The 26,554-nt window shown below is 33.8% G+C and overlaps 1 protein-coding gene across 1 annotated transcript in view; it reads left to right on the top strand.

Moving 5' to 3' along the window:
* The window catches only part of MDGA2 (MAM domain containing glycosylphosphatidylinositol anchor 2), a 1,012,098-nt gene that overhangs the window by 602,895 nt on the left and 382,649 nt on the right, over nucleotides 1-26,554 (top strand). Inside the window, exon 5 of the mRNA XM_037834933.1 lies at nucleotides 16,387-16,519. Within this exon, the coding sequence (XP_037690861.1) occupies nucleotides 16,387-16,519 (133 nt within the window). The remainder of the gene's footprint in view (nucleotides 1-16,386; nucleotides 16,520-26,554) is intronic.

Genomic DNA, 26,554 nt, shown 5'->3' with positions numbered 1-26,554 from the left:
TGCTCCCAACTGGTTGAAATGTTTTACTGAAGAAACCTTCAACCATCCACAGTAATCATTTTTTAAAATGTAAATGTGATAAATCTTTCTCCTGCTTAAACCTCTCCAGTAGCTTCCCAATATTTATAATAAATCTAATAATATTCTGTGGCCTAGAAGACCAAGTGTGGCCTGGCCCTGTCTTGCTGTCTTGCCTAATCTTTAACTTCATTCACTGTTTCCCAGTCATACCATCCAAGCTTGTCTATACCCAGGGTCTACATGTTTTTGATTCCTCCACATGGAATGTTCTTCATCTAGATAATTCGACAGGTATCCTCTTATTAATAAGGTCTCTTATCAACTCAGAGACTTTGCTCTCAAGCATACTTGAAGTATCCCTTCCCTTCCAGAGTTATTCTTTCCCAAAACCCAGTTTTATTTTATTTTGTTTTTCTCACAGCATGAAAACTATCGTTATGTTATTTGTGTGTTTGCTGAGATATAAACCCACCAATTAGAGACAGTCTGTTTCTTGAACAGCTGGAACAGTGTTTGTCACATAGACGATTCTCTCTCAATCAATATGTGTTGAATGTTGAACCAATAATTTTGTGGAGATGCCTGAATTACACCTATAAAATAGTTAAAATTGTATCCAAGTTATTAGTGACTCCTTAATCACTCTCTTTAATTCCACCCCTCTTCACCCACTAATGAAAGCGTATTGAAATATGAATGAAATTTATGGTATAATTGAATCTATTTTAATTTCTTTCATTTCCAAACTGTTGTTGATTTTCTAGTTATAATTTTAATTGATTCTAGTCTAGTTCCACTGTGTCAGAAGGTAAAGTAAATAATTTCAATCTTTAAAAATTTATTGTGACTTGTAGTAAGCCAAGTCTATGGTCTATTTTCCTAAATCATCCATGTGTACTCTAAAGAAAATGTATTCCAGAATTGCTGAGTGTAGTGGTCTACATATGCTGATTAGGTCAAGTTTGTTGCTTGTGTTGTTCAGATCTATATATTTTCTGACTTTTGTGTCTGCTGTTCTAAATGCTATTGAAAGAGGTTAGTTATAGTCTATGACCTTGGCTATAGATTTGTCTATTTCTCCTTTTATTTCTATAATTTTTGCTTTTAAATTTCAAACACATATTATTTGTACATACAGATTTAGAATTATTATAATTTCCTGGTTGATTGTTCTGGTAGATTATCTTTCTGATATTGTCTCTCTCTGGTATATTATCATTAAAAAGTGGTCCACTGAGTCTATTTTGTTACTACTTTCACTACGCTGGCTTTCTTTTGGTTAACGGTTGTAAATATTTTTCTATTATTTCTGTTTCAAATGTTCTGGGACTTTATATTTAAGATATATCATGTATAAACAGCACATAGGTTTTGTCATTGTTTTGTTTTGTTTTTAATCCAATGGGACAATCTTAATATTTAGTCCATTAATTCAATCATGGATATATCTATTTTTTTTCCTATATGGCTTACTAGTTTTATTTTATTTTCTCTTTTCTTGACTTCTTTTGGATTTATCAAATCTTTTTTTTAATATTTCCATTTTATTCTCTATTTAACTAAGAGTTTTGCATTATCTTGGTTTTATTTATTGGTTACTCTAGAAATTACAACCCACATCCTTAATTATTATCTTATCACTTCCTCAGTAATGGCAAAATCTTAGGCTATTTTAACAATATTTACCCATTTTATTTTATGTTATTTTTTTCAAGTAGCTTAATTCTATGTATATTTTAAAAATCATAAGACAATATTTTACTAATTTAAACCATCAATATTCACTTATACTTACCAAAGATTTATTTTTTCATTTTGAGTTAATTATTGCTAATGATGTGAGGGAATATTTGAAGCTCACTTTTTTTTTTTTTTTTTTTTTTTTGCCAATGGATGTCCGTTTGCTCTAGCTCTATTTGTTGAAAAGATTATTATTACTTTATTGAATTGCCTTGACACTTAGGTTGAAAAATCAATTGGACCTATATATTGGGATATATTTCTGAACTATTTATTCTGTTCCACTGATCTATATTTCTATCTGTAGATGAATACCACACTGTGTTAATTACTGTAGCTTTATTGTGTCTTAAAATCAGGAATAGTCAGTCATCCAACCATGTTCATCTTTTTCAAAAATTGATTTGAATGTTCTAGGTTCTTTCTACTTCCACATAAATTTAAGTATCATCTTGTCAATTTATACAAAAAGCTGCTAAGATTTTGAGTGAGTTTGTGACAAATCTAGAAATTAATCTTAAGTAACCTCAATTTATATTACATCACTGATTTGATTATGACTTATATTGACAATGTTTTATACTCAAACACGTCAAAACTGATCCCTCCATTTTGACTTTACTTCTTTGTCAGGTGTAATGTTGTTCTACGAACAATTTCAGAGCATATGTAAGATTTTCTGACACCAGTTTTATTTAGGCTTATCAACCTTTGAGATACTGCTTTGAGTCTTGGAGTGCATATGTATGTTTGATCATACATTTATAGGAACTTGGTCATTTCATTAAATAGTTCTGGAGAATTTCTTAAAAAGCAATTGTCCCTCAGGAGCAGGGCAGCTAAATAAACTCCTAGGAATATACATTAGCTGTATATTAGCCTCCAGGAAACTAAAGGTTTGTTTTTATTTTTTCTTTTCAGATTGAATCCATATTTATAGGCTTACCTTTATGCAGGAATTATGAACACAAATGCTTACTGATACTAATGTGGTAACATAATTGTGTGAATCTGGCTGGGACTAAGACGATAAGCACGTGTGAGACCTCCTGTGAACTGGCAGCGCATGACTATTTTTTAGAAAAGAATGCATCACCTTAGTTCTTTATTTGACACCCCTGGTTTACCATTTTGAAACCCTGCTTGAGTAGGCAGCTTCTTCATAGGTATTCAGTGACACATAGTAGCATTACTAGTTTCATATGATTTCGAATAGAGAGAGGTATAAAATAACCAGAGTTTATCTAAAAGTTGTGTTGAATAAAACCTTAGAATTACTGGATTGAGAAGTTGAGAGCTGATTCCAGCTTCCACGGAATGTTTTTTAAAATATAGATGAATATTATGTAGAGAACATTGATAACAAAAAATTGTTGTCATTTGTGGCTTCTAACTGCCTTGGAAGGACTGTGACTACAGTAGTAGAAAGAAACACAGTGGACTTAGCTTGTGGTCTTTATTTTTACAATGGAAAAATATAACTTTTGTGTAGGTTTTTAAATTTAGTTATTTTTTCTTTAAATTAAAAGATAGACCCAGATATATCTAAGTAACTATTCAGAATTGTATTCTTGAATTAAAAGTATCAATTACTTATTGTACATATCAAATTTGCTTTAAATTTAAAATGAATTTTGTACTATCTCTTTGAAATATTTCTCAAGATTGACGTATTTCTTGCCTTCCTATAATGCTTTTGTCACTTGTACTTAGATAGGAATGGTGTTTACTTTTCCTGTTGCTTTTTATGGTAGTGTTTTTATGGTCATTTGCATTCATATATTTATTTTTTAATTCTCCATTGTTATTGATTCCTTGGACTCTTATTTCCATCAACTGCCATGTGTACTTTTTTAGCTAAGAACTTTGTATGTTGACATGGTTTGAATTGGGACATTTTGGCAATATTTAAATTTATCTCCATAGATCAACAGACAATAGCCTCTGAGTCTTTGGAATGTAAATAAGATCAAGTAAAATCAGCTGAGGTCTACTGTCTACAAGATATAGGAAAATTTCTGCCAATAGAGGTTGCTGAGCAAGGATTTTCTTCTACTAACTTTGTTGATATTTATGGGGAAAAGTTAAGATAAACTATATTATGTTACAAAGAAAACTTACCAAAATAGAGGTTACATGGTAGGCACTAGGGAGAGAGCATTCAAGGTGGAAGCAATAGACTAACAAATAAACAGAAAGAAGGCAACATCTTCAATGATCTGCTGTTTCCATGGTTGACCAGAAAGTAATATGTGGGAAACAGTGGTCTGGAAAGCCTGAAAGGTATACTGGGATTATAGTGTGGAAGGATTTGGATGACAGAGCATCAGTATGCTTATTTTTTAATGATTTGGAAATGAAATTTCTTTCAAGGATATTATTTTTTGCTATTCAATAATAATGTCTTCTTTTTAATAAAATAGTTTCTGAGATAGTGAGATATCTATCCCACATGCCCTTCATACTATGTTAATAACTATAACAATTTGAACTGAATTTTTATTTTACTACCTGTTGAGTGAATAAATTACATGTATTAATGTAATATGATAAAGTATGAATGGTAAAGTTGAAATCATTTTATATGCAGATTTTATAGATAATGTTGCTAGAATGAAATTTATCTGTGTTCCTGGGGCTGAGATGAATTCATAAACATAAAATATAATAAGTTTGAGGGATGATTATGATCTTCCCACTTCCACACATAATGCCGATTTAATACTGACAGAGAAAGGTTTCATATATTTTTATAAACATGTATTTGTAATAAGTTTGTCATTAAAACTTCAAAATGTATATGAACTGGAAGTTTGTGGGGTTTTTTAAATCAGTACCTGAGGAATAGCATAAACAACTCAAATAAATGTTAAAATAATATTTCATTTTACTTTGTAAGTAAACTGGAAATACTGTTGCAATATGGTATTTTTTTATGTAAAATGGTGTTAAAATTGATAAGTCCCACTGACTAATACAAGGAATGCCTTCCCTTGTTTATTTTTAGTTTTTAAATAGTTTAAAAGTTTAAATAGAAGTATTGCAAATAATTTTATGAATGTTCAAGAAACGAGTACTCAAACTTTACAAAGTAACCATACACTTGTCATTTTTGAACTTTGTAAAGATGCTCATGACATCATCTTATGTATTTAACTAAACCATCTAATTATAAGACTGAACATATTTACATCAAATACATAATTAGTTCTAATTAAGCTAATTAGACTAATTAGATAATAAGACAATAATTTACTCAAAATTCCTTTTAAAAAATCATGGAAATTCACTTGCAAAAAACCAGCCAGCATCAAAGAATATTAAATTTATGTGATAAAAAAATAAAATTAATGTGATAAAGCAGCTATAATGGTGACGTTTAAATCATTATATAGTTATATATATGTGTATATATATATATTCACATGTATATATACATGTCTCTCTTAGTGAGAGAAAGAGGGTTATCTGAACACTTAGACAATGTGAAATAAGTGGGTAAGGCTCAAATTTTTCCAACTTTTCCTGTTATTTTCTCTATTGACCTCCCCCTTGTCATGGTATAGATTTGTCCTACAGATTTACCTAGGAGACATGTTCAGTGGTTTCCTGAGTTCACGCTTCTTGGTAAATTGTCTGACTGCAAGCAGTAATCAGCTTAGCAATAACATCCAGGGAATGTCTGTCCACCAGAGAGTAAGCACAACACTCCGATCTCGTGGTAGTGGAACCATTGGGAAATCATGGATCTAGGAGTTCACAGTAACGGTCATTCTTTCTTTTTGGTCTGTATTTCTCATGTGCCCATTTTGCTGTTCTTTTCAGCAGAACAAGTAACTAGATGTATAGTGTGCAAACTATTATATTTACTGGAATATATTGATATTCCTAATTTAAAGAGTAGGAATTATTTCAAAGTATAGCTTGAATTCTTTAGTTAAGTCCTAAAATCTCAATATTACTACTCATTTAATACTTTTTTACTCTTGGTTACAATAAACACCAACAGCATTCCTGACCACAAAATCTTAGGTACACAAAACATTTTAAGAATACATCTGTTACAAAAAGTGACTAATATATTTTTATGACCAGAACCATTACTGTTTGTTCAGGTATATTTCATTGTTTTATATATTTTGGCTTGGGTTTAGTTCCCTTTTATATTCTTTTGTCCGTAACTGACTCCTCAATTCTGTGGATGGCCCCTAAATCAGTTTCATAAATTGATCTTGCAGGTTGCTGTAACATTAAAAATTCTTTGATTCCTGTAATTATTATTAGAGACCATGTAGTTAAAAATGTTTATTGAAGACTTATAAGTACAAGACAATGAGTTGGCTCTATTCTGTTCTAATCAGCGTTCTTTACTGTGTTGACAATGGGTAGAACACTGCGCAAATGACAGGGGTTGAAATTTAAAATGAAGTCATCTCATGTAATTGAGAGGCTAGGACCAATACAAATATATACATGGGACAGAAAACATATATAACCATATACACAACTACTACTGATAAAAATAGACAAATGATATTAACTCGGAAAATAAAAGAGACATGTATTAAGAAAACACTTTTAGAGACTGACTCAGAGACAAGAGCTCTTAATTTGAAAACTCTTCCTTGAAATAAGGGCTGTTAAGTAAAATTTAAAATGACCACAGGGACATCTATTTTTTGGTGGTGTAGATGCATGATGGAAATCCTGTTTAAAATATTTTCCACAAAGGGGAGGCAAGCCTTGATGTAAAAATCAGATAGATGAGATTAGTGGAGTTAGTATGTTATAAATACAAACATAGCGCACTGTTTTAGTAGTCTCAAGAGAAACAGGACCAACAGGAGACAGAGAGATGATAGATAGATAGATAGATAGATAGATAATCTAGATAGATAAAGAGATGACAAGATTTGTTATAGGAATTGGATCATGTGACCATGGGGATTGGCAATTCTGAAATCTTTAAGGCAAGCCGCATGTTGGAAACTCCGAAGAAGGTGACACTGAACGCCCCAGAAGAAGCTGGCTGGCTGAAGTTGAAAAAGAAATGCTTCTTCTTCTTTTCTATTTCTTGGCTAAAACCCTCAGTTCTTGCTTTAAGGCAACCAACTGATCAGATGAGGAGACTCTTCTCATTGCTGAGGAAAATTTCCTTTGTTGATTGTAGATGTGATCAGTTGTAAATGCAACCAACTGACTAAGAATTTATATCCATCTATGAAATAACCTCACAGTAACAATCAGACCAGTGCTTGCTTGACTAAACAACTGGGCACTGTAACCTGGCCAAGTTGACACATGAAATTAACCATCACAACCACCTAATTTGGCCTCTTCCAACTCTAAAAGTTTGTCTCATTCCATGCTTTTCCTTGCTCTGTGCTCAGGATGCATGATTTTCCATCTATCCCTCCAACACATTAATCTTACTATTGTTTCAGAGTTTCTTCACTTGTGGTTTTCTCTGTCAGTACCACTCATCCCTCGAATACTGTTACAGTCATTCAAGTTTTAGTTCAAAGTTGACCTTCTTAGAAATGTCTCCCTGACTATCCTGTTTTACCACCTCCCCATCTCTCTCTATCATATTTCCTTGTTTGACCTGCATTATAGAATTTAATTTTCCTTAAAATCATCTCTTGTGTGTTTAGATATTTATTATTCAAACATGTATTGTCCACTGTGTTCCCAGCATTTGGAAAGTACTTGGTATACAGTAAACATCAAATAATTATTTGTTCATTGAAATAAGGCAATATTTAATTTTGTATAAACTTTTTAATTGAAGTGTAACATACATATGTAAAAGTGCATAAACCGTAAATGTATAACCGAATAAGTTTTACACAGAGATTATATCCCTGTTACTGGCATGAAACCAAGAAACAGAACATTAGTGCAGATTACCCCCAACCCTGAACTTGTCTTCTAGTGTTACAGATGAGCTTTATAATTGTGACTAGTCTTAAGTCAAGCAACTGGTTAATTCTTAATAATTGATAGAAAATGGCATGTGCAAGATAATGTTTAAAACAACCAATTGTTTCCTGATATAATTTTTATTTTTTTACAAAGAATAGGGAGGAGCAAGAGAGTTGGTCATGTGCCTATTCTGGTTTTCCAAGGGAGTAGAAAAAATTAATTTAAATGTAGAATTACAGAGAAGGAATCAGACAGTTTTCACTTGATTACTAATTCAATAAACTTTACATAAAGGGCAGGGGAGTGAGAAGATAGTGAGGATGAAACAAAAAATATAAGCAGGCATAAGCAAGGTAGAGAGCGCTTAACAAGAAGGAAGGAAGAAGTGTGATTTTTATAGATTTTACATTTTATTACCTTTAAAATTTAAAAAGTCATTAATAAAAATTATGGCCACATTTCTTTTTGGAGGCTGGTTGTGTGGGAAAACCAAATTATAAGTATGTCCTGTCAATAAAAAAAATTAGTTTATTAAGCTATAGAGATGAAAGTCTCCTTACTGCACGTTGTGGAAGATATGGGATGCTTTTGCCCCTAGGGACATTCATTCAGTTAGAGAACATAAGCTAATACATTGAATAATAACTCAGAATCAAACAATAAATAGTAAGTTATAAATACTTGTTATAGTATAAAGGTGCAGTAGATATTCTGAAGGAAGAAAGTGTACTTCTAATTGAGAGGGTTGGAATTGTCTTTGCAGAATAAGTAAAGATTTTTAAATTTCAAATAGCAACAGAAAATGGTTCATAACAAAGTGTAGCATGTGTTCTTAAAGTAGGGCAAATGACTGGAAATTGTTAAAGACACCTCAAAATAGTGACAAAACTAATTTGATGAGAATAAGGAGTTTGTATGAGGAGTAAGTAAAAAGTAGTTTGCTTATGCTACACAGAATCTCAAATTACAGAATAAGGGTTTTTTAAATAACATTTCAGAGAAGGAGAGCTAGTTAGGATTTTCATGGAAATGGCATGATGAAAACATGTTTGGTGGCAGCATAGAGAAAATTAATGGTGAAGAAAAATTGCAGTTTTCTGTAATAGATAGCACTTTACCTTAGCTAGAAAAAGTACTTGAGGATATTTGCTAAATCAGTAGTTGATGAGGGTCTAAAGCAAATATAATGACTATAGGATTGGAAAATAAAGGCAATTTTCAAGAAAAAACTGAAGAATTAATCAAAAGCATTCAAGGTTATTAAATGTGAAGAGAGAGAAACAGTGAAGAGTCAATTATGATGCATTCTGAGTCAAGATTATGGGAGATTGACTGTGGCTATCATTACAAAGTAATACATTATTTTTTAAACCCACAACTTCTTTAAGTAAAGATAAATAAGTAAGTAAATAAGCAAGTAAATAAATAAAAAAAACAAAGGAAAGAATAATCAGAAGAAGATACTGATATGAGGTGACAGATTCAGTAAGTGGGCTGGGATGGTGGACACATTGAATTTGATATGACACTGTATGGCCTGCAGATGATATTGTTCATCAGACAGTTATCAAAGTACATGAAATAAGGGAAGAAGTCAGAGATGGAAATACACATGTAGGGGAGGTTATTCACAAAGAAGTCAAGGGGACATCCAAGATAAAATGCTATGATCCAGAAACAGAAGAGACAAGTCTAACTTGTTATTTCTTTGCCTCTTTGTAGGCAAAGTATGAAGTAATTTTTTTTTTTTTTTGATGGGATGGGTGATGCAAGAAAAAAAGCAGTCTATAAATGACCACACACACACGCACACACACACACACAGAATGGCCAAAGATAATTCAGAAACGAGGATAGATTATCTTAAGAGATCCAGAGGGAGTAGAAATTCAAGTGTAAGGGCAAGCATTGCAAATGAAAGGACAAGAAAATTTAGAAAAAAATTAGGAAAAACTAGATGTTAATTACAATACTTTTGGTGATTTTTGCAACTGTAATTTTTTGCTTAGAGATTTGTTAGTTATTTATGCATGGATGCTAATGAAACTGTGATAATGGATCAGACTGCTCTAGGAATATATTAATAGAAGAATGCAGAATTAAATTAGTACAGTAGATACAAAACAAAATGCCTAAAAAAGAAATGACTGAATTATTATATTAATATTTAATTATATATACACAAGGGACTGTCAACAAAGCAAAGTTGATCTAAAGTGTTCGAAATAGGCAGAGAAGTATAGATGCATTAAGAAGAAAGTATGGTTGAATTTTAGCAAAAAAATTATTAATGTTATAAGTAGGGACAGTTTCAGTAGAGTGCTGAAAATGGAATCCAGAAAATATAGATTAAAAAAATAATTGGTCAATGGTAACAGAAGTACTGACAGTATAAATAATTCTTTGTGAATATAGGAACTTTATTATTAAATATGCACATATAAGACACTGCTTATCCTTTGCATTTATTTGAGTATATTATAGTGTATGGTTGCTTTTAAAATGTTGGCTAAAATTATAAACCTTTCAAAAAGATTACGGGTTGATTCCTTTCTAGAGTAATATGTAATTATTTATTTATTATATATTACATATCTCAGTCATTTATTTATCATTCATTTTCCTTTCATTTAAATTTTGCTTCTTGTGGTATGAGTCAGTTTTGTTTTGTTTTATTTTGTTTTTGCCTGAGTCTGAAGTTTTGTCCTCTGTGCAAATTTTCTTCAAAATCAAAAGTGTGATCTCAATAAATTGTTATGAGAGGGGAAGATTGTGTGAAGATGACAGAATAGAAAGCTGCAAGAATCAGCCCCTCCACCAAAACAGCTATTGAACTGGCAGGAACTATCTGAATCAACCGTTTTGAAACTCGGGAGTCTAGTGGAAAACTGTGCAGCATCCAGAGAGGAGTGGAAGGAAGAGGCTGGTAAGTTGCCATACAGACCAATGAGTTTCACCCTTCCTGCAGTGACTACCATCACCTTTTCCCAGCCTCCTAGCAGGAAGTAGTGGGGATTGGAGCTCTGGATCCTGGCTCAGCTTCCTGGAGCCAAGGTGGGATGTAAAGAACAAGTCATCCAGACTCCAGGGATGTGTGGTCTGATCTCAGACCTCTACCATTGATCAGCTACTTAAGACTATTAGGGGCTGCCTCTGAGAATGGCCATTGTTCCAACCCGCCTTGGGTCAAAGGGAGCAGAGGAATCTTAAAGACAGTACAATACAAGCTTCTGGTGCCATTGTTGCCCCCCGCCACACACTTGTCCACCAAACAGGGTGGAGACAGCTTACACTCCTATTGTGTGTCCCTAGCCTTACTCCAGAGGGAGCAGAGTAGCTACCACCCCCCCTGATTTGCATATTAAGGTGCGTGTTTGTCAGTTCCCATCTATCTGGTGGAAGTCTAAGGGACTGAGCAGGGAACATGTCTAGGATTTCAGCAAAAGGAAAGAATTTCTATCTCAACTTCAGTCAGCCAGCTTCTTCTGGAGAATTCTTCAACATGATAAAGGGCACATGTGAAAAACCCACAGCTAATATTATATTTAATGATGAAATACTGGAAGCTTTGCCTCTAAGTTCAGGAACAAAACAAGGATGCCCACAGTCACCACAGTTATTCAACACTGTACTGGAAGTTCTAGATAGATCAGTTAGACAAGAAAAAGAAATAGAAGGCATCCAAATTGAAAAGGTAGAAGTAAAAGTTTCCCTATTTGCAGATGACCTGGTCCTATATAGAGAAAATCCTGAAAAATCCATGATAACACTACTGGAACTAATGAATTTAGGAAAGGAACAAAATTCAAGAGCAATAGCAAAAATTGGTAGGGTTTCTATATATTAGTAATGAACAATCTGAAGAAATCAAGAAAAAAAAAAACAATGTATAATAGCAACTAAAATAATCAAATATCTAGGAATAAATCTAAGCAAAGATATAAAGGATTTGTACCCAGATATCTATAAATCATTGCTGAAAGAAATCAAACAAGACCTAAATAATTGAAGAACATTTTGTGTTCATGGATTGGAAGATTAAATATTTTTTAAGATGTCAGTTCTACCCAAAGCACAGATTCAATACAATCCCAAGTCAAAATTCCAACAGGCTTCTTTGCAGAAATGGAAAAGCCAATCATCAAATTTATATGGAAGGCTAAGGAGCCCCATATAACCAAAGCCTTCTTGAAAAGCAAGAATGAAGTTGGAGGACTCAACATTTCCTTATCTTAAAATTTATTACAAAGCCAGTAATCAAAACAGCATAGTACTGGCACAAGGACAGACATATAGGCCGATGGAATTAGACTGAGAGTCCAGAAATCAACCCTTTCATTTATAGCCAACTGAATCTGACAATGGTGCCAAATGCACTCATTGGGAAAGAAACGGTGCTGGGAAAATTTGATGTCCATAAGCAAAAGAATGAAAGTGAACCCTTATCTCGGACCACATACAAAAATCAACTCAGAATGGATCGTAGACCTAAATATAAAAACCAGAACTATAAAATTCCTAGAAGAAAATGTAGGGAAGCATCTTCAGGATCCTGTGTTATGTGTTAGGCAGTAGTTTCTTATTCTTTACACCCAAAGCACAAGCAACAAAAGGAAAAAAAAATTAGATTAATGGGACCTCATCAAAATTTAAAACTTTAGTGCATCAAAGGACATTATCATGAATGTAAAAAGACAGCCTACTCCATGGGAGGAAATATTTGGAAACTACCTATCTGATAAAGTTTAATACCCAGAAGACATAAAGAAAGCCTAAAATTCAGCAACAAAAAGACAATCTATTTTAAAAATGGGCAAAATATTTGAATAGACATGTCTCCAAAGAAGATATACAAATGGCCACAAAGCACATGAAAAGATGTTCAACACCATTAGCTGTTAGGAAAATGCAAATCAAAATCACAATGAGATACAATTTCATGCCCACTAGAATAGACTATTAAAAAAAATAAAAAATTACCAGTGTTGGAGAGAATGTGGAGAAATAGGGACTCTCATACTTTGTTGGGAACAGAAAACTTTGTAGCATCTGTGGAAGAGAATTTGGCAGTTCCTCAGAAAGTTAAGTGTAGAATTACCATATGACCTGACAATTCCACATCTAGGTATATACCCAAAAGATTTGAAAGCAAGGATTCAAACAGATATTTACACACCAATGTTCATAGTGGCTTTATTCACAATTGCCAAGAGATGGAAGCATCCAAGTGTAAATCAATGGATGAATGGATAAATAAAATGTAGTATATATATACAATGGAATATTATCTTCCATAAAAAGAAATGAAAGTTCTGACATACATGGATGAAGCTTGAAGACATCATGTTGAGTAAAATAGAACAGACACAAAAGGACAAATATGGCATGAACTCAGTGATATGAAATAATTAGAATAAGCAAACTCATAGAGTCAAAATCTAGAATATAGGTTACCAGGGGATGGGGTAGGGGTAAGGAATGAGAAGTTAATATTTAAATGTACAGAGCTTCTATCTGGATTGATTGTCAAGTTTTGATAATGCTTATGATGGCACCACAGCATCATGAATATAATTAACAGCACTGAAATAAATATTTGCACGTGGTTAAAGGGAAATTTTGGATTGTATATCTGTTACTAGAATAAAAATTTTAAAACAGCATAGGACTGTACAACATAAAGAGTGAACTCTATTGAAAATGATGGACTACAGTTAATAATACAATTATTATATTGTTAATAATATGGTGGTAGATGAGAACTCTATATTTTATACATGATTTTTCTGTAAACCTACAACTTCTCTGTTAAAAAACATTATGAGAGGAATAGACTCTTTTTTGTTATGTACAATAATATCTATTGGCTTGTATGATAGAGTAAAGACAATTTTCACTAAGTACATTTACACTCAGATTATATTTCATTTAACATCTGTTGAGTTCTCATCAGGTGCCAAACAGGTAGTCAATTCTGGAGAAATAAATGTGTGTAAAGTGATACCCTGGATGGTGACAGATAAGAATTATATTACTTTCAAGTGAAAAATGGTCATTAAAATATGTCTGCTCTAGGCTAGGTATTATGCTAGTTGCTTGATACATAATGCTGAGAGTCAGACAGACACCATCCCTTGCCTGTAGGTATTTATTGTCAGGGCAGGAGCCTGGCAGAAAATAAAACTTTACACAAGTATATGTAAAAATGAAACTGTGTTATAGAGACATAGAAATATAACCAAATAGGATTCCTCCTATTACTTCAGAAAGTGAGGAGGGCTTACCTACAGAAGTGAGGAGTGTTGGAATCAAAGGAATGAGATGGAGTTGATTAGGCACAGATAGCCCAACGTCAGGCATTGCCAGTGGTTTGCGGCAGGAAGAAGGTAGATGTGTATAAGGCACTAAGAGAATTACATGAGACTGGATGGGCAAAGAGAATACACATCACACAGTGCTGATAATCGTATTAATAGCTTTTGCGTTATTTTGTAAGAACAATACCAAGTCATTTGTGTGATATACGCAGGAAGAGGTCATGATTAGATTTTTGTATAAAAAAAAATTCTGGTTATGTTACAGACTATTTACACTTGCTTGTCTCATTAAAATATCTAAGTACAATGAAGAGATTTTCAGCTGAATGTAGGGTTAAAAGCATGGTTTAAAAAATAAAAGCTATGGTAGAAATTGAACATGTTTAAAGGTCAATAAAAGATCTAGGTGAGAGAAAGATACTGAATCTATGAATGAGAAGTTATAATTAAAAGTCTAAGATTCCTATTAATAAATAAGGAAGAGTAGATTTATAAGAGTAGATTGGAAGTTCAGTTTGGGATATGTTGAGTTTTAGGTGTCTGTGAGACATCAAAATGGACATGTGAAGATAAACATTCATTATATGCCTCTGAAGCTTAAAGAAGAATTCTGGAATAGGGATATAGAGGTGGGGATCAGGGGAATGGGCTTGTAGTAGAAATTCGTCAGTAAGAATATCACCCTGGGAAATTAAAGTAAGCTTAACTGGGGGACAAAGATAGAATCCCAGGAAATATTAACATTTAAGTGTCAAGAACAGAAAGAAAAGTAAAAAGTATGAGCAAAAACAGTTACAGAAGTAGCAGTAGATCACCTTAATCAAAAAATTATCTTAGTTAACTGGTTCTAACATTTTTCTTTTATTCTATGCTTTTTAACTAAGCACACTGTTCTATCAATTTACGTAGTTAATATTTTTGAGAAATTTGTAATACACGGAGAACATCTTTTAAATATTAAGTTATACAAACACATGGAGACTGTGTATATTCATGGGGGGTGTATTCACATTTGTTTGTATAGAAAAAATGCAATGCCTTTCCAAAGGGAAAATTTAGAAGGTGGTTGTTTATCCCAGTGAATAAAATACTAGAGATGTGACATATAAAAATGCACACTGATGTTCATAGCAACATTACTCACAAATGCCAGAAGATGAAAGCAGCCCAAGGGTTCATCAACCAATGAATGGATAAATAAAATGTGGTATATATGTACAATGGAATATTATTCATGTAAAAAGGAATGAAGTCCTGATACATGCAATAACATGGATGAACCTTGAAGACATCGTGTTGAGTGAAATAAGCCAGACACAAAAGGGCAAATATTGTATGATTTCACTGATCTGAAGCAATTAGAATAAGCAAACTCATAAAGTCAGAATCTAGAATATAGGTTACCAGGGGACGTGGTAGGGGTAGGGAATGGGGAGTTAACACTTAAGTGTACGAGTTCCTATTTGGAAGTATGAAAATGTTTATATAGGTAGTGGATAGTGTTAATGATAGCACAACATTGTGAATGCAATTAACAGCACTGAAATATATATCCAAATATGATTAAAAGGGGAAAATGTTAGCTTGTATATATGGTAATAAATTTAAAAAATCCATGGAAGTACACAACACAAACAGGAAACCCTAAATTAAGCCATGGATTTACCCTTTGCACAATTTCTATATAAGGTTTTACATGTTCTTTCCTGGCTCATCAAGAGTTTATAAGATACTTCTGGCCACTTGCCTGATTTGGGTCTCGCTGCAATTTTACAATCTTACCTGGTATATCTTGACCTTGAACTCCTGAACACAAAATAACAATAACAATAATAGTATAGAAACACAAATACTTCTTTCAGTTTTACATCTGTCATCCATCATTGTTCCTATACACAAAATATTTGTGCATATAAATTTAATTATCTATCATTGGATTTACTTCATTAACTTTGTTCAACCAACAGTGTTTCATTTATTGGCTCTTCTTCAAAATTCTTTTCTTTCGTAACATTTCATGTTGAAGTTTGCATTGATTGCAGGGTTTGTTGAATAAACTCCATTATTACATACACTGTTCTGGTCTTTGCATAGTAATTTGCATAACTACTACCAGAAATAGACACAACCCCCTAGGAAGCTGGTTTGCAAAGAAAGCATTATAAATTTTCATTGTGGTTTTTGTCAGAAATATTATATCCCCAGGTTTATTACAGTATTTTTAAATGCAGTTTTTTTGAAGGATTTAAGACATTTTCCTTGAAAAATAAGACGATCTGTCATATTCTGATAATAATTTGATATAATGCAATAAAATGCCACAATTCATTCATTCATTCTAGTTACCACTGGCTTTTTCTAATAACCTTTTCTGCATTTTCAGGGTGAAACAAAGATCTTAAAACTAAAGAATCTTCGACCTCAGGACTATGCTAATTATAGCTGCATTGCTTCAGTGAGGAATGTGTGTAATATTCCTGATAAGATGGTGTCATTTAGACTTTCCAATAAAACAGGTATGGAACTATTAATGTTATACATCTATTATGCACATTTAATGTTTAAAAAGATTCTGTAGCTTCTTATAGACCAAATGATTTCTACTGTATTTGTAGGAACAAGGCACAATTATCTTAGAAAATTCTGTGATACCTGAAAAGCTTTTGGTAAATGCACAGAGTATAATTTAATTGCAATATGCCACATGTAATGTGTTTGTGTATATAGAAGGTACAATTATTGTTGTTTAAAACATTGTATTCATAGATGCCACAAGCAAGCCTATACCCTATTCATATAAATTTCTGAGGAATGTTAAAGATTATTCATAAAAAATTCATGATCTGAGTTGCTAAAAGTGTTTTGTGATTCCAAAGCCAAGCAAAAGAACTCTTTTACTATGTTTAAGGGAAGAAAGCTAATTGGTAATTTCAAGTAGGTGTTTCTAGGGAAGTATTTTTGTAGAAAACGTCAAAACATTAGCAAGACTGAAACTTAAGTTGTTAGCCTGTTTTTAGTATATAGACCTCAAAATAACTAGAAATAGATTAAGAAGAAATTGCCAGATGAAAGAACAAAGATTGGACTAGTGTAGAGAGACAGAGATCACATGGAAGAACAAATGGGCTTTTGTATGATTGCATATGTATATATATATATATATATATATATATATACACACACACACACACACACACACACACACAATCAACTGAATGTATTAAAATTTGAATTTGATTTCCTTTTGAGAAACTCCTATCTCAAGTGGCAATTAATATAAATTTTTACTTTTAAATAACTAAATTAAAAAAAGGAGCTTTTAAAAAGTCCTTTTCACTTAGCAAAAACCTCTAAAAGTGCAGACTTTGATGCGCCTGGGTTGGATCCTGGTTCTTCCACTTACTAACTCCTGAATCTTGTTGAGCAAGTCAGTTCACTCTTCTGTGCCTTGGTTTCCTTAAAAACTAATAACATTGTAGGAAATATTAAGTGAGTTGATATGTATATACAGCATGGAGAATTGAGTGGCTTAATTATTCACACTTACTTAGTTCTAACAATGCTGTTCAGCAACTCCAGCTGCTCATTTGGTGAAAAGATTAAATCTGTCTTTATTGGACAATGAAAAAAGGATGTGCTCACACATAGATTCTTTAACATACGTTCCAATGATTTGCTAAATTTTTGAAATACCCGTTCTTTTACTGATTTATTAGTTTATTCCTTAATTTATTCATTATAGATGTATTGGGGCTCTATTATGTGTTGGCAGTGACTGGCATAGAAATATTGTCTAAGATTTAAATTGCTTTAAACTAGAAAAATATTCTATTAAGCACCAGGTAAAAGTCATTAGGAGAGAGAAGTAAATTTTATGATTAAGAACGAGAAAGACTTGATAGGAATATGTTTCAGAAAAAAATAAAAATATAAAGTCTTAGTGGCCAAGACTTTAAAAAGTTAATAATCTCATCACATTAAAAATGGAAACAGAATATTGAGACATAAACATAAGAGGTTAGCATAGAAAAACTGGGTGTAATTATGTTGATCTTGGGATGAGCACATTATATACTATTGTAACTAGTTTTGATTTCCTTAGTTCTGTAATATTTTTAAAATATAAGTTAGTCAGAAAGAAAAGCTCAAAATACTAAGGAAGCAGATCCTTTGGGGATGGGTAAAGTGATTACAGTAGAATTTCTGAGAAAGAAAGAATCAAACAGTAGATATATTATTACCCATGTTATAGCCTTACACTTGAACAGTGCTTTATTGTTCTCTAAGTTTTGTCATGTTTATTAGCTTTGTTTATCTTTATAACTGCTAGGAAGTGAGCAGGTAGATGTTTCTTTATTATGTTTTTTCCTATCATCTGACATGTTAACAAACTGGCCTGTAGAGATTAAAGTATTTTCATTGGGTTGTGTAGAGTCTGAACTATATCAACATACACACAAAAGTTCTTTAAGAGATAAAATAAAACTACATTTAATATTTTTATGCTGCAGAAATAAATGGCTTTATTTCCCAAAGTCCCATGGCTACTAAGTGATGGGGACAAGATTGGATCTGATGTTTGAAGAGTTATTTTAACTAGGAGACTAACCAGCTGCTCTAGTTTTCTTGGAAATGGAGAAAGTGGACTTTAATCTCAGCCAGAATCTTTTCTTAGGACTGAATAATGATTTCTTACCATAGAGCTGAAAGGGGAAGATTACCTCCAGAAATGAAAGACTGCCCACTTCCTGAAGTCTTTTAAAGCAGCTGGGTAAATTTATTTCTGAGATGATTTTTTTAACAATTGCCAGCTCAGAAAACAGAGACTTGACTCTCTGTCTTGTGCAGGGTACAGAAGCTTTATAAACATAGATGTTTTGTTTAATCCTTCATCTTTTAATCCCGTTTTTTTTTTATTTTGCAGAATTGTATATTCTAGACTGAGCAAACAAAATAAACTTTTATTCTCCTTGTGTGAAGATTACTTTGCACAAATTTCAGACTGCTGTTCACTACAAAAATCAACATTAGAGTTATGATAAAGAATGGGTTTATAAATATAAGCTGGTACCTTGGTTTACTATTCACTAGCTGTAATTAGGCATGTCATAATTCTGGTGCCTCACATATGCAAATCAAGTTTGCTGCATACTTTCCCCATCTGGTTATGCTCAGAGTTGGAAGAGTTTGTACATTTCAAAGAGGTGACATCATTGAGGTAGCTCTTAAGTACACCCCAAATAAATTAAGCTTTGATCATCTTAATGTAAACAACCTGCAAATAAGTGAACAGAGGCTAGTTCACTACTCTTCTAACATTGCAAGAGGAGCATGAGTCCTGTCCCCATAATTGAAGAGTGTCAGGTGTTCTTTGTTGTTCTCACTCTTGTGAAACTCTAAGTTTTATAGATAAAGTTCCCATATTTTAAACTCTTGGTTTGCAAAATGTCAAGGAAAATGTGTACCTTATCAAGAAAGTTAATATTCTACTAAAAATATTGTAATATGTTTGATTATCTTCCTCTGTACACCGGTATGTTTATGTAAGTGTTAACTGATCTTGGAAATAATATGCTTTTGAAATGGAGGTCAAATAATTGACTAATAAATGTACTTTTGGGTATGGACATAATTTCATTTCAATGTCTCTATTTACCTGGTTTGCACAGTGCCCAAATGACACAGCATATTAATATGAAAACATTGTCTACTATGGGTATGGATTTTGCAAAGTGTTTGCAGCAGAACACTTTCATCATGGAGTAGTTTCCTGGGCCCATCCCATACCTCCTGAATTAGACTTTCTGGAGGATGACTTGGCAATATGTACATTTTTAACAAAATTGAACAAATGCTTGAATAATAATAGGATGCAGTCTTTGTTATCAGACTATTTTCTATGAGCCTATTCCATTTTGTGAAAAGAACTTTATTAAATAGAAGTCAGTTTTCTAGAACTGCTTAGGAAAGCAATGTCTAAGAGTCATTTTAAAAGCCAGTGACATATTTACCCACCATGCTTTTTCTAAACTTTTCTACTATGAATTGACACCATAGTAGAACTCATAATAATATATCTGGCACAGAAAATGTCCAATAATTTGTTAGCCCTTGCTGGTGCATGGCATGCTATGAATTTGTCTCCTGTCACAGAAGTGCCATTACTTACTTACTTACTTACTTACTTACTTACTTACTTACTTACTTATTTATTTATTGTTGTTGAATGTTAGTTTGAAATAAATTCAAATTTACAGGAACAGTTGCAAAAACAATACAAACCCTGTACACAGAACTCCCACATACCACAACCCCTCTCCACCGATACCCCAGATCCACCAACTTTAACATCCTGTCACTCTACCATTTCTTTTTTTCCTCCCTCCCTCCCTCCCTATCTATCATCCTTCATCTATGAACATATGAGAGCAGGCTGCACACATCCTTGAACAAACAATATAATTCACAAATACATTTCCCATGAACAAGGACATTCATTTATGCAATCACATTAAGCACAGCTAAGAAGTTCAAGAAATTCAACATTGGCACAAAGCTTACATTCTGTATTTCGTTTTTTTCTTAGGTCCCAGCTGTGTCCCTTTGAGCCTCATCTCCTCCATCCTCAGATCCCATCCAGGCTCATCCTTGGCATTTAATTGTCGTTATCTATTTAGACTGTCTTTTTTTATTTTCAATTGTGGAAACATATATACAGCAATCTTCCCATTCCACCCCCTCCCAAACATTCCACCATGGGGATTAATCACATTCACAATGCTGCAATGCCATCACCTTCCCACCATCCATTACTAGAAATTTCCCTTCACCCCAAAAAGAAACCCTACACTCATTTCTTATTAACTCCCCAATGCCCCTTCCACCACTTCTCGTAACCCATACTCTACTATTCATCTCTATGGTCATATTCTCTGATACCTTCTTTGTGTTTACTGTGGGGCTTAAATTTAACCTCTTAAATCTATTTCAATCTTGTTTTTCTTTGATACCAACTCTACTTCCACAGGACACATAAACTATGTTCCTATACTCCTCCATTCCCCCACAATTACGTAATTCTTGTCAAAAATTACATATTTTACATTGAGTCCAAAACCACTGATTTATCATTATACTTTATGTCTTTTAGATCCTGTAGGGAGTGAATAGTGGCGTTACAAATCAAAAATACAGTAGTATTGGTATTTATATTTACCATGTGATCTTTACTGGAAATCCTTATTTCTTCTGTGGTTTCAGTCAGTTTAGTGTCCCTTCCTTTCAGCCTGCACAATTCCCTTTAGCAGTTCTTATAGGACTGATCTACTGGTGATGAAGTCCCTCAGCTTTGGATTATCTGGGAATGTTTTCATCTCCCCCTCATTTTTTTTTTTTTTTTTTAATCATCATTTTATTGAGATATATTCACATACCACGCAGTCATACAAAACAAATTGTACTTTCGATTGTTTACAGTACCATTACATAGTTGTACATTCATCACCTAAATCAATCCCTGACACCTTCATTAGCACACACACAAAAATAACAAGAATAATAATTAGAGTGAAAAAGAGCAATTGAAGTAAAAAAGAACACTGGGTACCTTTATCTGTTTGTTTGCTTCCCCTACTTTTCTACACATCCATCCATAAATTAGACAAAGTGGAGTTTGGTCCTTATGGCATTCCCAATCCCACTGTCACCCCTCATAAGCTACATTTTTATACAACTGTCTTCGAGATTCATGGGTTCTGGGTTGTAGTTTAAAAGTTTCAGGTATCCACCACCAGCTACCCCAATTCTTTAGAACCTAAAAAAGGTTGTCTAAAGTGTGCGTAAGAGTGCCCACCAGAGTGATCTCTCGGCTCGTTTTGGAATCTCTCTGCCACTGAAGCTTATTTCATTTCCTTTCACATCCGCCTTTTGGTCAAGAAGATGTTCTCCATCCCACGATGCCGGGTCTACATTCCTCCCCGGGAGTCATATTCCACGTTGCCAGGGAGATTCACTTCCCTGGGTGTCTGATCCCACGTAGGGGGGAGGGCAGTGATTTCACCTTTCAAGTTGGCTTAGCCAGAGAGACAGGACCACATCTGAGCAACAAAGAGGCATTCAGGAGGAGACTCTTAGGCACAAATACAGGGAGGCCTAGCCTCTCCTTTGCAGCAACCGTCTTCCCAAGGGTAAAACTTATGGTAGAGGGCTCAACCCATCAAACCACCAGTCCCCTATGTCTGTGGTCATGTTAGCAACCATGGAGGTGGGGTAGGCGAATACCCCTGCATTCTCCACAGGCTCCTCAAGGGGGCACTACATCTTTTTTTTTTTTTTCCTTGTTTGTCTTTTTTCTTTTTTTTTTTTTTTTAACTTTCCCTTCTTTTTTAAATCAACTGTATGAAAAAAAAAGTTAAAAAGAAAACAAACATACAATAAAAGAACATTTCAAAGAGACCATAACAAGGGAGTAAGAAAAAGACAACTAACCTAAGATAACTGCTTAACTTCCAACATGTTCCTACTTTACCCCAAGAAAGTTACATAATATAGCAACATTTCAGTGAACTTGTTCCTACTACATCCATCAGAAATTAACAGACCATAGTCATTTCTGGGCATCCCCAGAACGTTAAATAGCTTATCTGTTCTTCTTGGATTATTGTTCCCCCTTCCTTAATTGCTCTCTACTGCTAGTTCCCCTACATTCTACATTATAAACCATTTGTTTTACATTTTTCAAAGTTCACATTAGTGGTAGCATATAATATTTCTCTTTTTGTGCCTGGCTTATTTCGCTCAGCATTATGTCTTCAAGGTTCATCCATGTTGTCATATGTTTCACCAGATCGTTCCTTCTTACTGCCGCGTAGTATTCCATCGTGTGTATATACCACATTTTATTTATCCACTCATCTGTTGAAGGACATTTGGGTTGTTTCCATCTCTTGGCAATTGTGAATAATGCTGCTATGAACATTGGCGTGCAGATATCTGTTCGTGTCACTGCTTTCCGATCTTCCGGGTATATACCGAGAAGTGCAATCGCTGGATCGAATGGTAGCTCTATATCTAGTTTTCTAAGGAACTGCCAGACTGACTTCCAGAGTGGCTGAACCATTATACAGTCCCACCAACAATGAATAAGAGTTCCAATTTCTCCACATCCCCTCCAGCATTTGTAGTTTCCTGTTTGTTTAATGGCAGCCATTCTAATCGGTGTTAGATGGTATCTCATTGTGGTCTTAATTTGCATCTCTCTAATAGCTAGTGAAGCTGAACATTTTTTCATGTGTTTCTTGGCCATTTGTATTTCCTCTTCAGAGAACTGTCTTTTCATATCTTTTGCCCATTTTATAATTGGGCTGTCTGTACTATTGTGATTGAGTTGCAGGATTTCTTTGTATATGCAAGATATCAGTCTTTTGTCAGATACATGGTTTCCAAAAATTTTTTCCCATTGAGTTGGCTGCCTCTTTACCTTTTTGAGAAATTCCTTTGAGGTGCAGAAACTTCTAAGCTTGAGGAGTTCCCATTTATCTATTTTCTCTTTTGTTGCTTGTGCTTTGGGTGTAAAGTCTAGGAAGTGGCCTCCTAATACAAGGTCTTGAAGATGTTTTCCTACATTATCTTCTAGGAGTTTTATGGTACTTTCTTTTATATTGAGATCTTTGGTCCATTTTGAGTTAATTTTTGTGTAGGGGGTGAGGTAGGGGTCCTCTTTCATTCTTTTGGATATGGATATCCAACTCTCCCAGCCCCATTTGTTGAAAAGACCATTATGACTCAGTTCGGTGACTTTGGGGGCCTTATCAAAGATCAGTCGGCCATAGATCTGAGGGTCTATCTCTGAATTCTCAATTCGATTCCATTGATCTATATGTCTATCTTTGTGCCAGTACCATGCTGTTTTGGCAACTGTGGCTTTATAATAAGCTTCAAAGTCAGGGAGTGTAAGTCCTCCCACTTCGTTTTTCTTTTTTAGAGTGTCTTTAGCAATTCGAGGCATCTTCCCTTTCCAAATAAATTTGATAACTAGCTTTTCCAAGTCTGCAAAGTAGGTTGTTGGAATTTTGATTGGGATTGCATTGAATATGTAGATGAGTTTGGGTAGAATTGACATCTTAATGACATTTAGCCTTCCTATCCATGAACATGGAATATTTTTCCATCTTTTAAGGTCCCCTTCTATTTCTTTTAGTAGAGTTATGTAGTTTTCTTTGTATAGGTCTTTTACATCTTTGGTTAAGTTTATTCCTAGGTACTTGATTTTTTTAGTTGCTATTGAAAATGGTATCTTTTTCTTGAGTGTCTCTTCAGTTTGTTCATTTCTAGCATATAGAAACATTACTGACTTATGTGCATTAATCTTGTATCCCGCTACTTTGCTAAATTTGTTTATTAGCTCTAGTAGGTGTATCGTTGATTTCTCAGGGTTTTCTAGATATAAGATCATATCATCTGCAAACAATGACAGTTTTACTTCTTCTTTTCCAATTTGGATGCCTTTTATTTCTTTGTCTTGCCGGATTGCCCTGGCTAGCACTTCCAGCACAATGTTGAATAACAGTGGTGACAGCGGGCATCCTTGTCTTGTTCCTGATCTTAGAGGGAAGGCTTTCAGTCTCTCACCATTGAGTACTATGCTGGCTGTGGGTTTTTCATATATGCTCTTTATCATGTTGAGGAAGTTTCCTTCAATTCCTACCTTTTGAAGTGTTTTTATCAAAAAGGGATGTTGGATTTTGTCAAATGCTTTTTCAGCATCTATTGAGATGATCAATTGATTTTTCCCTTTCGAGTTTTTAATGTGTTGTAATACATTGATTGGTTTTCTTATGTTGAACCATCCTTGCATGCCTGGAATGAACCCCACTTGGTCATGGTGTATGATTTTTTTAATGTGTCTTTGGATTTGATTTGCAAGTATTTTGTTGAGGATTTTTGCATCTATATTCATTAGGGAGATTGGCCGGTAGTTTTCCTTTTTTGTAGCATCTTTGCCTGGTTTTGGTATTAGATTGATGTTAGCTTCATAAAATGAGTTAGGTAGTGTTCCATTTTCTTCAATGTTTTGAAAGAGTTTGAGTAAGATTGGTGTCAGTTCTTTCTGGAAAGTTTGGTAGAATTCCCCTGTGAAGCCATCTGGCCCTGGGCATTTATTTGTGGGAAGATTTTTGATGACTGATTGGATCTCTTTGCTTGTGATGGGTTGGTTGAGGTCTTCTATTTCTTCTCTGGTCAGTCTAGGTTGTTCATATGTTTCCAGGAAATTGTCCATTTCTTCTACATTATCCAGTTTGTTGCCATACAGTTGTTCATAATATCCCCTTATAATTTTTTTAATTTCTTCAGGATCTGCAGTTATGTCACCTTTTTCATTCATTATTTTGTTTATATGGGTCTTCTCTCTTTTTGATTTTGTCAGTCTAGCTAGGGGCTTGTCAATCTTGTTGATCTTCTCAAAGAACCAACTTTTGGTGATATTTATCCTTTCTATTGTTTTTTTGTTCTCTATGTCATTTATTTCTGCTTTAATCCTTGTTATTTCTTTTCTTGTACTTGGTTTAGGATTGGTTTGCTGTTCATTTTCTAGCTTCTTCAGTTGATCCATTAGTTCTTTGATTTTGGCTCTTTCTTCCTTTTTAATATATGCGTTTAGTGCTATAAATTTCCCCCTTAGCACTGCTTTTGCTGCATCCCATAGGTTTTGGTATGTTGTGTTCTCATTTTCATTCGTCTCTATATATTTAGCAATTTCTCTTGCTATTTCTTCTTTAACCCACTGATTGTTTAGGAGTGTGTTGTTTAACCTCCAGGTATTTGTGAATTTTCTAAGTCTCTGATGGTTATTGACTTCTAATTGTATTCCATTGTGGTCAGACAATGTGCTTTGAATAATTTCAATCTTTTTAAATTTATTGAGGCTTGTTTTATGTCCCAGCATATGATCTATTCTGGAGAAAGTTCCTTGAGCACTAGAAAAGTATGTGTATCCTGGTGATTTGGGATGTAATGTCCTGTAGATGTCTATTAAATCTAATTCATTTATCAGATTGTTTAGGTTTTCAATTTCCTTATTGGTCTTCTGTCTGGTTGATCTATCTATAGGAGAGAGTGATGTGTTGAAGTCTCCCACAATTATTGTGGAAACATCAATTGCTTCCTTTAGTTTTGCCAGTGTTTCTTTCATGTATTTTGTGGCACCTTGATTGGGTGCATAGACATTTACAATTGTTATTTCTTCTTGCTGAATTGCCCCTTTTATTAGTATGTAGTGGCCTTCTTTGTCTCTCAAAACATCCCTGCATTTGAAGTCTATTTTATCTGAGATTAATATTGCTACACCTGCTTTCTTTTGGCTGTAGCTTGCATGAAATATTTTTTTCCATCCTTTCACTTTCAGTTTCTTTGTGTCCCTGTGTCTAAGATGAGTCTCTTGTATGCAACATATTGATGGTTCATTCTTTTTGATCCATTCTGCGAATCTATATCTTTTAATTGGGGAGTTTAATCCATTTACATTCAACGTTAAAACCGTGAAGGCATTTCTT

The sequence above is a fragment of the Choloepus didactylus genome, chromosome 4 (assembly GCF_015220235.1).
Source record: "Choloepus didactylus isolate mChoDid1 chromosome 4, mChoDid1.pri, whole genome shotgun sequence".
NCBI lineage: Eukaryota > Metazoa > Chordata > Mammalia > Pilosa > Megalonychidae > Choloepus > Choloepus didactylus.
This window is presented reverse-complemented; position numbering and strand designations above follow the sequence as displayed.